Genomic DNA, 12,263 nt, shown 5'->3' with positions numbered 1-12,263 from the left:
AAGCAAATCATATATTAAAGTGTCTATGTATATATGAATGTGTGTGTGAGAGAGAGAGAGAGATGTATATATAAACTCGTATTTGTACATGTATACACATATATTCATGGGAGCGTGTCTGTGAATGTAGATCTGTACAAAAGATGCCACTAACCTCACATTCAGGAGTGACGGCATCCATCTGAACAACTGCTCTGCAATTGAGAAAGTGGTTGAGCATTGTAAATTGCCAAAGGGTTCAAAAACCAGGGGACTGATATCAAAATTAGGAAATTAAGACTAATCAGGCTATTCAGATGGAACTATTGTATTTCATTCAAAGTGCAGTAAACATATGGATTAATCAGCCAATAAGACCACTGAGGCACAGACTGTGGCTTGTGCTCTGGAAAAAATGATTTCTTTTAATTTTTTTGTAATTTCTACTTGTTCATGGACGTAAAGCAAATATTTAGATGACTGACTGACCAATTTGCCGGTAAAAGTTTGAAGTGTAGTTCAATTGATCATCATGGATGGGTTTTTCATTTCGTTCTTTATTTATTTCGAAAACAAATTGTGGTAGTTATTTTCTGTGTTTGTTAAGGTCTGCCCACTTCAAGCGCTCCATGTGCAATTTACACAGTGAAATAATAAGCTCATGCAAAGGCTTCTTTTAAATCCTAAACCCTGCTCAGCTCTCCCTATGGCATGTCACTCCGTCCGGCGGTGCACGGGTTCTGGGGTGCCTTCGGTGGCCTCTGCAGGGCTTACGGCTGAGTGCCTATTTGTGCAGTGGCAGTTTTAGCTCAGGTTTTGGGGCCTTAAGCTGCTTTAGTACTTCAACAAACAGGTCACCATCCTGGTTTCAGCTTTTGGGGGGTTTTGCCCACCGGGTATAAAGCAGATGCAGACGAGCGCAAGGCGATAGTTCATATAAAGCGTTGGTAGCTCCCAAGGACATTTGGGAACCAGGTCAGAGAAGTGGTGGTGTAAACCACAGCTTTACCCTTACACCTTGCTCTGCTGACCCGCGAGGAAGAAGAGGGGAAACACTGCCGTAGGGGTGCAGGTAGGATTGCGGCCGTACCTCGGCCACCTTGGTCACAGCCTGGCGTGCTTGGGCTCTTGGTGAAGAGGGGTTTGCCCTGGAAACCACTTGCCATGACCGATAAAAAGGGGTGACGTGCTCAGCTGAGGTCTCTTTGAGATTATCCTACAGGGGAATGGACGGGCGGGATTTAGCGCAAGGTTGTGCAAATGAAGGTGGGCAAATCCCGGATAACTGTGAACTGGGCAAGATGGTGTAGAGGTGCTGGAAAAGGGATAAAAAAAGCTGTTCTCTGGTTCATCTGTGGTGGCGTGGTTAAGTACTCACAAGTGTAAAAATGTTGGTGAGGAGACAGCCAACTGACACTTGTAGGCATTGACGTGCAACGAAGTCGCTGCAGAACAGGCCCCGTTTGTTTGCCAGCGCAAGCCCAAAGCCACAAGCACAGAGGCGATGGCAGAAAGTGCGGGTCTCTCAGCGTTGCCTGTATTTACATAAAGAAATTTCACTTCAGTTAAAGCTTCCTTGGGAATACATGGGAGGGGGGCAGCTCTTCAGCCGAGGATGCTGTCTCAGCCTTATATAAATACCTGTAGAATTGCTCAAATAGTTCATTAGTAGCTTATGAGTTTGTGTGCTTGCATTCCTCGCTAGCTCTAATTGCAAGGATGTTGATTCGTACTGCATCCGACCGGAGCCGGCTCACAGATTCTCTGCTCTATTGCCCCATTAAATGAGGTGTTACTGTATTTGACTCAAGCTGACAAGGATCCCTTCCCATTTAGTAAAGAGACCAGCTAGGGCTGACCTAGCTGGGGACAGATTTCCTTCCAAATCTCAGAGAAGTCCTCCTGAATATGAGATGTTAATTGTGGCAGGAATTAAGGATTAAACAGTCATGGCTTCAGGTTACTATTGGGAACTGAAATCAGGATTACAAAGGAAACTGGGCCATGCCCTCACAATGCTATTACCCCAGTTCTTGAATCTAAAAAACCTTAGAAACTCATCCTCGGTGACCAATAAAAACTAGTCTAAATTGTGCTTACTGAGGCCTGAGGAAAAGAGTCATAATTGTGCAGCCATAGCTTGGACACCTTTCAAAGCAGAAGATAACATCAAGGACAGCAGAGTGAAATTCGGCCCTGATTTATACCCTCTGCAACCTTTATTAGTGCCAAAGCTCCAGCGCTGGCCGTACGTCAGGCCACAGCCACATCTCCTGCCCGGGAGAGACAGACCCCACGCCGGAGGCCAGCCGCTCGCGCCTCGAGTCACTGCAAAAGCATTTCCCCTCGGGCAGAGTCGGATGAAGTCCCTGTGTGGGTTCAGCCTCAAACGTGGGGTGACGTTAACCTCAACGGCTGCGCGCCCCGAGGGCAGGGACGAGGCGGGATTCTGCCCCAGGGGGGTGCAAGCCAGCTCCAGCTCCCCCGGAGCACCCACTGAAGGGCTCAGCGTCAGGGTGATGCCCCCCATTCACGTTCTTGGGGGGGATGCTTAGACGGGCTAAATGTTTATGATGGTGCGAAACCCCGTACCTGACCCCAGAATAGAAAGCCACAGAGATGAACGGGAAGAAAAAGAAATTCTGTGGTTGAAATTTATGACATGGTAGCACATACTTAATAACCAATTAAAGCCAAGATTTATTGGGAGCTAACTTACATTTGTATTATAAATAGAACTAGAATATACTGTTACAGAACAAAAGCAAAACATCTTAGCATTTAATATTGTAAAAGACAAAGTAATCTAATGGACCCTAAATGTTAATGGGTGTAAAGATTTACACTTTAATTGCATTTTTAAGTCATCTTATTTTACAGTGCTCTTTTTTCTGTGTACATAGAAATCAACAACGTGCTGCAACATTATACTTAGTAGTGGCAAGACCGACTTAAGGAAACCTGTTATTATAGGCAAGATCAGTTTATTACTTATAAATCCTCGCAAACATTTTAATTGAAATGAGCAGTGGACTTTCACTGACCTTGGCTGTATGTATGTGAGACCTTCAGAGCAAATTAAGCTGGTGAAAACTCTGTGTGTGGGAAGCCAAGAAGGGAGGGAGTGGTAACAAGACAATTTCTATTTGTAAAGCCAACAAATAAACTATATTAGATTTAGGGATTTGCTTTATGGCAGGGAAAAAAAAAAAAACCCTAGCAAATGATGAAACATGAAATTCCATCTGATGAAATTATCAAATAATAATGTTGTAGTTATAAAAGTATTATCAGCTATAATCCAACTTTGGGATGATATCTGACGTTGGCATTTTAGGACCTGCTTTCATAGCATATAGAAATGTTACAAACTTCCCAGAAACTGATCCCTGTGCTCATAAATTTCTCTTCCAGTTTGTGTTACCGCTTCAAGATTCATAAGCTGAGTTACAGTTATAGATGAATCTAACTCATATTACATTTGAAAAAATAAATGTGCACTAAAAGTAATTAAAGCATGTTGGTTCATGAATAATACACCATTTTACTACTATTTGCAGAGTATAATGAGACAAGCTACTAAATTGACAATGAACGCTCTATTATGTGATTGCCAACTGTTTTATAAGATATTGAACAGATTCATTTATTCTATCATCATGTGCATTATCAAGCTATTGCTTTTTAATAAATTAATTTCTCCTACGTCTCCAGAGCCTTACTTTGAAATCTGGCTGAAGGCATAAATGAAATTAATTTTGTGGTCTGAGTTTAACTACCAGTGCCGGGTGACTTACAAATACCGCGTGGCAGTTGGCAGCCGCCGCAGAAGGGGATTTCTGCCGGGCGGCCGCAGCAGCGGCGCGCTGGCCCCGGCGGAGGGGCTTAATTGCGACGGCGAAGGATGCCTTTCAATAGCCAGCTGACAGAAATAGTTGCCCCTGCAGGGTGGGGCTCTCTGACAGCTCTTGTTTATCAGGGGCTCTCCTTGCCAGTCATCCCCCTTCCCCTGCCCTTCACCCCCACCCACTAACACGTCGCAAATTGACCCTTTAATTGTTTAGCAGCCTAAACCTGGTGACACCATTCATTGACTGTAAAGCAGCACTTAATCCCTGGTTGGGTGATAGTGTCATTAGGAAAGTAATGTGATTGCGGGGAAGAATCTCCCATCTCGGCTGCTTGGAAGAGAGGATTATCTGTGAGCCCTCGGCGGGGGCTGAAACAACACGTAACGTCCATACAGCCCCGATGCTGCAGAGCTATTTCGCTCGATGGTAAACAACTTCTAATTGCGGCTGTTGACAGGACTCACCGTGTTATAACTAACCTTGCTGCAATGTTATTATTTCTGAAGGGAGCCTTTCTCCATATTTTTAACAATAAGTCTGACAGGTGTCATATTAAAAACAGGGCTTAATTCTAATGCAACTATTCCCACCCGCCCTTCCCTTTTCATTTTTGTGCCTCTGTAATGCATGGATTTCTCCTGCTCATAAAGATTAAAGGAACAGCTTTGCTGGAAGGAAAATACTTCTGGTTTGTTTGTAGTCCAGGTACGTTCGAGATGGTCTCCGTACCGGCTCCCTTTCTGCTCTCTTCTCCAGCCACGCCGGCTCAATGCTGGGAGGGAAAGAGAGGGAGAGAAATACAGCCCTCCCTGGATGAGAGGTAATTCAGGATCCACTGAAGCGAAATTTCAGGCTTCTTTTGAACTGTGACCCGCGGCCGCCGGCCGGGCGCTCCGTGGGCTGCGCAGCCTGTGATGCATTGCTGACTGCTGTCCACCAGAGACCGGGCCCAGGCCAGCAGTTCACTTACAAGTTTACACTGGATTTAAGTCAAAATGCTAAAACGCTGGTGTTCAATCACTGCTAACTGTGTGCTCGGCAGACAGCTCCCAGCAGACTCCGGGCTTGTAAAATCCAATACGCCACATAAAGTAAGGGTTTATGGAGGTGCAAGGGGTTTAGAAGACTTTTTTTTTCCCCTTCCCTCCTGCTTGGTTTCTTGTGACGCTGCTTTTCAGGCGCTGGGACGGCTTCAGCTGCGTCCCGCACGTAAACCAGGCAGCAGCACAAAGCCCGGAGGGCTGCGTACGGACAGGAGTACCCATTCCCATAACCTTTCCCCACTCTCCTGCCCTTCCTCTCGGGCTGCCTGCAAAGGCAAAGTCCATTTTAAGGCCATTAGTTAGGTGTTGATGGGATGATCAGAGTCGGGACCGGCGTGGCTCCCGCGCACTCGCTTTCTCTCTCCTCCCTTTGCAAAAAGCTTTCCCGTTTCACGCCCGCAAGCATCACACGCGTTTCTCAATCCCCGCTAAGAACATTACAGAGCTGCTCAAACCGCCGCTGTTCAAGGATAACGCCAGCTCAAGGAAAAGGGTGCCTGGTTTGCCAGGAGGGATCGTGTAAATCCAGTGTACAAAGCCCCTAATTTAGACTGTGCGCGAATATCCGCGGGCGCTGCACCAGACCTGCGCAAGGTTTCCACATGAACAACGCGCACGGTGCAGACTTCATTCCCAAAGCGTTGGCTAATGTTCAGTTTTTAAAGCAGTTCCTTTAAAAGACAAAATAGTTTCACCAAGCATTTAGCGATCTGTTCTATACCCCCTTAAGGTAGATGATTTTCTGGGATTCAAAAAAAATATATATTATTTCTTCCTCTCTTTTTTTTTTGCATAAGCAACTGCCCAGCAAATTGATAAGAGCCCTTTTTAATTAGATGGTGAAGTTGTATGGGTAATGTTCCATATAAAAGGTCTATAAAACACAGCAGAATTAATAAAATGACTGCTTCTCATTTAATTCAGGTCCTCCAAAGGGATCCGTATGTCTTACTTCGGTCTGTTTGTAGTACTTCTCTCCACCACCCAGCCATGAATTGATTAAAATCACATTCCTCACTTAAAACTGGAGCCCAGTTGGTAAGAGATACTGGATAGTAATTAAGGTCTGCGCACAGACACATGAACCCCCATAAAAAAAAAAATACCAAAAGGAATCATTGTGCATCGCTTGGATTATATGCAAACACAGCTCATGTTGACAGCTACCTCTGGATGACTCCATCAGTACACACTTTATCTCCAGCTGTCCAAGTAATTTTCCCAGGATTTCGCCCCTCTTTTTCACTCCTCTCCACACAGATGGATTAGAGCAACAAACGGTTTACATGCTGCACATCATTAGCTATCCTCCCTCACTACCCAGCAGATAACAACTGGGCTCTATCATCAGGACATTCATAACACCTTGACACTTTTACAACTACGCTGTTCTCTGCCAGAGCAATCTTCTCTTTTAAAGCATGAAGCTAATTCACGAAACGCCCGTTGGAAAGTACTCTGCAAACGCAACAGGGGTGCGGGAGAGAAGAAAAAGCGCAGCCCAGAAAAGGCATCTAGTAAATAACGTAGTTAGCACTGTAAAAAAAAACCTGAAGAGAAAAGCAGCATGTTCTTTCTCTCCAAGATACCTCTCTTTTCCCGTTTCCTCTGTCCCACGGTGAAGGGGGGAAGGGGATCTGTTGGCCGTATTTCAATGCTCCCATCACCGCGTCGTCCAGGCACCTTCAGTGCTTGGCGTCAGCGCGGCTCTCTGCGATTGGGTTCGGCTGCGAGGGTCCCCGTTCGGGTGCTCTGGCGATGGCTTGGCTGCTTCCCCTGGGGACGGGGATGGGTTTCGCTAAGGGACCTCTTTGCGGAGGGACCGGTGAAGGCTTCAGTCAGTAGTGTGTTTACCGTTGGGTGTTACCAACGGCTATTCTGGTTTTCCTAAGCTGCCTCCAGTCTCAGGGCATCTTGACTCTGAAAGATTTGTTAAGAAAACAATGTATTCCCTGCGTAGGTTGGGATCCTGCTTCAGAGACCATGCATGCTCAGACACGGGCTTACATCTGGAATAAAATACAAGCCTACATCAGCCACTGTGGGTGGAAAGAAATACATTTTAGCAGCGTTTTCCAAGCTTCTCAGCATGCCCCCCTGCCGCCCCAACCATACATTTTAATGTATAGTACATGCTTGTTTAAAAGAGAAATACATAAGGAGAAAGAGTAATTACCGTAGCTTAAATTCAGCCTGATAAGAAGGGCTTGCACAGTCTGAGCAGCTGTTCCACTGCCATTCAGATTATGAAAATATAATCCTAGAGAACCTTGTCAAGATAAATATAGAGCATGAAATGTATAGGCAATTTTTCCCCAGCCACATATAATGATCAATTCCAAAGCCACAAGTGATACCAAAGGACAAAATAAGATCTGTCTAGACTTTCTCACTTACAAGATATTGATCATTCCAATGGTAAACTGGTTAGTATAAGTGTGTTTGGCTTGAAAGGTCATGAGCTTAACACCTGACAAGGAGTTATTCAACCTTGATATAAGTCAAATTATTGCAGTGTTGCTGGAAAGACTTTCTTTAATAAAAATCCCTACCTGGTCTGAGAATATCTGAAATTTGTCTTACGGATGTCAAAAGAAAAAGCCGGGGGGGGAAGGTGAGACTTGGCATGGGTTTCTGCTGGTTCACCTCTCTCTGATTTTGCAAGTAGAGGTCCCAGCAGTTGGTTACTTTCTGGGCAGACCATGGTCAACATCTGCTGCACGGACAGCAGCGGAGGATGTCACTGATTGAAATGGCACCTCCATTCCCCTAAGAGTTTCTGGTGGCTCTTCGTTCTCCTAGCAAGGGAGTTTGCTCGCTCACCTATGTGGACTTGACGGACCCAGGGCACCCGAACAGACAGGGCAAAAAAACCACCATTAAAATGGGAAATGTTGACTTTGGAAGGAAAGCAGAGGGGAAAGGGTCAAGCAACGCCCTTCACCGTGAGGGTGGGAAATCTCTGTGGCATCACCCTCCAATGCCTCCCCTTCAGAAAGCCCTGTGGGGCTTGAGCGGCGTATCAGAGACACAGTCCTTACCCAGCCCCCTCCTTTTTTATGGGGATAACTAGCAAGTGCTTATTAGGACAATTAGGAGCTTGATGTAAGTTTGCTGGATCTTTTCCAAGAACTATAAATACCCCATCTATTTTGCTTTATTCAGTTCTTTTTGTTTTGCTGATATGATACTAGTTAAGGTTAATGGGGTTTGCTTTAATATTAGACACAGGATCACTTAACTACCTTTAATGAACACCGGAGTCAATGCATTGTGGAGCAATTCACACAGACATTGCCTCAGGTAAATCAACCAGAAAAATGTAAGCCAGTCAAATAAATAAATCTGACCGGCTGTAAATGTGCCAAATTTTACACCAAAATATATTTGAAAGCCAATGACTTCGGCACATCTAGAATATTAAAATGGAGGGTCTGAAGTCTGTTCCTTTTCAATTGCTTTTCCTTTTTAACGTCCCCTGCACATCCCGCCTGTGCTGAAACGAAGCTCAGAGTGCAAGAAAAATTATTTTCGCAAGTGTTTCTAACAGAAGCAAATGCTCTGCAGCTTTGTGCCATTTTTTTATTTGGAATGAAAATGATTAGGAAAAAAAAGCTTTTTAATGTTTGGCTCTCTCAACACAGGAGAGTGAGCGACAAAGAGGAGGGCAGAGAGAGGGAGAGAAAAGAAGGAGAGAAAGAACGAGAAAGAGAAAAAGAGAAAGAATGAAAGAAAGAAAAAGCAAAAGAAATTAAAAGTAAGAAAGAAAGAAACAGAGAGAGAGAAAGTAATTTTATCTCAGCTGGAGAAAATAGTGACAGTGAAATTCTAGACAGGGTAATAGACTACAGTGAATAAATATTTATTAACCAGAAATAGGAACCAGAGGAACCCGACCAAAGCAATGAAGTTAGGGGCGTAGCTTACTTCATACTAATGCAAAACTATGCTAACATTAAAAATGCTTTTACCTCGTAACACTGAAATAGTGAGCCGTGTACAGAAAAACACCTCCCAGATATCCTTTGAAGGAAGGCAGCAATCTCTTCAAGTACTGAATTCTCATAAAAGCATGCAATATTTCAGCAATAAGGAATTACAGGGTGTTCATTATTGGTTATTAATGTTTGCCTAAATGCAGCATAAGGTCCAGGCCTTTGGGGGAGTGCAGAGCCCCCAGCATTGCTTAATTACTGCCCCTTCTTAAGCCAGCAATGCCAAGCTCTGATGCAAAGCTCTGCTGTCGCAGACCAGCTGTATTATTATATGAGAGTAATTCTGTTTGGCTGTGAAAAGGAAAAATAACGCATTTGAGAAGGCTGTTGCACAGGTGATAGAAGTTAATCAGTTTTTGTCCCCAGATAAACTCCGGACAATACACGGAATTTGACTGTAACCATCACCTCAACCGGCAAACGCTTAGACCCGCACCGCTAAGGTTTTCAGACATTACACTCTACCAGCATCTGGCACAGACTGGACAAAACTTCTAGGAGACAAGAAAGAACTTTTTTGCTTTTTTTGTGTGTGGTTTTTTTTTTTTTGTTTGTTTGTTTCAAAAAAGGCTGAAAAGAGGTGTTGCTCTTTCTGGAACAGCCCCTTTTATTTCTTTATTCCACCAAACGTTTCAGTGCAGGAGCAAGCTCATTAGGACGTGCTGGCCTTGGGGAAGGGCAGATAGTAGAGGAAGACGCCTGGGCAGGATTGCTTATTTACTGAAGGCTGTTGCTACACAGGTGGTGTAGCAGGTATAAGCAAGGCCATATATTCTTTACTACTGCTTTAGGAAAGACTGTGGTGTCAGGTAAGGAAGTGGCCAACTAGGGAGCGGCAGAGGCTGTGCTTGGGCAGAAGCCTGAAGGATGCCCAGGGCTTTGGGGAAAGGAAAAGCCTTCATTTTCTCTGTATAAAGCCAGCTCAGCTAATTCACCCTAGATCTGAGGGCAGTGGCTCCCAGGTTCCCTCTGTCCACTTGGAAGAAATTTAATTTCACAGATGGAGACTTTACTTGCAGAGATTTCAACCCTTACGTGCATAGGAGGCTGAACACCACCTACCCGAGAAGAGCTTGCACTAAACTAGAATTAGCCGTAAACTCAAAAAAATAAAGAGTCAAAAAATTTGTAATATATGACTGTAAGGTAGAGCTGTTAGGCTGCAATATCGTAATTCCTTACATAAGTGTGGTGGGTTTTTTGATGGGAGGATGCTATGGCTACTTCTGCCAGGTGAATGCGTGCCTTGACTTTAGCACCTATTCAACAGCTGATTAAATGCATTATGATTGCAGACAAGAAAAATCGTGGAAGTCAGACTGTTAGCAATAAATCATAAATAATAAGGGGGTCAAATAAGCTTCTATTAACAATGTGTCCTTCTATTTATTTGTTTATATTCTGTCTACAGAAAATGTGATGCTGGACTGGGGATGGCTTAGGACAACCTTCTGGCATGAAGACAGCTACAAAGCACAAAATAAAAAAAAATGAACTCAGAAAGAAACAAGAAAAAAACAGCGTCTTCTTGGCATCAACAAGAAGCTCTTTATTTTTCCTCAAGTTTTCTTTTCTAAAAAAAAAAAAAAATAATTGGAACTAAGACATTTGCAGAAATGAGACAAACTTTCTCTTCAGGTGACCATACTCAAGCAAGCATGTTGTTTTATTGAATTTAAATTGAAAGAAAAAAAAAGAGATATTTGGAATGGGATACAGTATCAGGAGAACTGAGAAACTGTGAACTTTGAAAGAAAAAAGCCTCTTTAAAACTGTGAACTGAGAAATGGATGGAAATACCATTTAAACCCCTGATTACACCCTGTGTGTTCCTAAGGAGACAACATCATCTTTGCTAACTCGACGGTATTTAGGGAATGGTTTACAACATACCTTTTATTATAATCTTTTAAGAAAAAAAACAGAAATATGTAATTAGCTGTGACTTTGCCATTTCTGTTTGGATGTCTTCTTGCACTTTCTTTTTCTAGACAGCGCAGATAGATGTATTTGCAGCCAGCAGTCATGGGCAGGAAAGATTTCTTTCCTTAATAATCTTTTTATTTGCCACACCCAATAAAATCCTTGTAGGGAAAAAGAATCAACACAACTACCATCTCCCGATCAATACCTAAAGCCTAACAGACAGTAATTATCAAAATAAAGAGGAAATCCCATATTGGGCTACGTACCTACCCATTAATCAAAACAACAGAAAATATCTGCAGCACTGCTTTTCTAAAATAAGACAAAAGATGCCTCCTTGGGTTACACTTTGAACAGGCTATAATCAAAAGAAAGAGAACCAAGACTAACTAAGCCCCAGGAAGCCGCATTGTCCCTTTAACCCACAGTATTCCCCATTTCCCATTAGTACTTAACATTTTTCACTATGTTGTGACTGCTATTATTTCATTTAACACTGGTTAATCTGTATCTGAGGTATATGGAAACCCTCTAGATGATAAGATTGGACAGGTTCCAGTGTTGGCAGTTTTCGAGCGTGCACACACTCGGTGTGTTTTGATCCTTCCAGGAGCTCCCTGTTATTTGGACTGCCTGCCAATTCGTTCTTGGATCAGCCTCTCGCTCAGCTCCCACAGGGCCGCGGCCGTCGCTTCGCCCTGCGCCTCCTGCGACGGCAGGCAGCGGCAGCAGTTGTTGAAGTACATCCCTCCCAGGCCCTCCAGCTCCGCAGCCGTGGCGCAGTAGACAGTTGTGGCAGCTCCTTGTTGCTGGAATTTAAAAAAAAAAAAAAAAAAAAAAAAAGAGAGAGAGAGAGGAAAAAACCTATATAATTATATATAGATATTTTATCATTGTAATTTTGACTGTGGTCCTTTGAAGCTGCATGTCTTATGAAAGCATCGGTGAAAAGCATCGTGGCTGACAAGGTAACCTGCCTGGTGACAAGGCTGAAACCCAGCTGAAGGTGCTGCCTGCCTGCCGGCCACTTATTTACACAACACCTTACCGAGGCCTTTTTTTTCCTTTTCCTTTCCTCTTAGAGCAAAAGAAAAGAAAAAGACAACCCTGAACCCCAGCCCCGGTCTCAAGTCTTTTGCCCCTTTTCAATAAAACCTTGGGTCGGCGGCAGGGAGAGTCTGGCTGACGCAGGGCAGGGTCTGCCCAGGGGGTGTTTGAAACCAGAAAAGTTGAGCCAGGTTTAAAAGCAACACCTCAAAACCTCCTGGTTTCCCTTTGCAACACAGAAAACACCGTACGCGTTGGGCGTCCCCGCTTCCTAATCCTGACCGGCAATGCAGGCTGAGGCATATACGTATTTGGTTTGTTTGGATTTTTAAACCTCTTGTACAAAATTAACCTGGGCACTCCAATTAACACCTATCATGTAAAGTGCAGTGGGGGTTGGTGCCAGACCTGCCCCCATATCT

General features: G+C 43.9%; 2 protein-coding genes across 3 annotated transcripts in view; one reads left to right on the top strand and one right to left on the bottom strand.

Moving 5' to 3' along the window:
- Positions 1-10,394, top strand: part of MAF (MAF bZIP transcription factor) — a 190,385-nt gene extending 179,991 nt beyond the window's left edge. The window contains exon 4 of the mRNA XM_075161463.1: positions 10,280-10,394. The gene's annotated coding sequence lies outside the window, so the exon portion shown is untranslated. The remainder of the gene's footprint in view (positions 1-10,279) is intronic.
- A 4-nt stretch (positions 10,395-10,398) lies between these two features.
- The window catches only part of WWOX (WW domain containing oxidoreductase), a 532,897-nt gene continuing 531,032 nt past the window's right edge, over positions 10,399-12,263 (bottom strand). For both annotated transcript variants that reach the window (XM_075161455.1, XM_075161454.1), the window contains one exon: positions 10,399-11,603. In XM_075161455.1, coding sequence (XP_075017556.1) covers positions 11,415-11,603 — 189 coding nt within the window. In that variant the 3' untranslated portion in view covers positions 10,399-11,414. The remainder of the gene's footprint in view (positions 11,604-12,263) is intronic.

This window comes from Calonectris borealis, chromosome 12 (assembly GCF_964195595.1).
Source record: "Calonectris borealis chromosome 12, bCalBor7.hap1.2, whole genome shotgun sequence".
Taxonomy (NCBI): Eukaryota; Metazoa; Chordata; class Aves; order Procellariiformes; family Procellariidae; genus Calonectris; species Calonectris borealis.
This window is presented reverse-complemented; position numbering and strand designations above follow the sequence as displayed.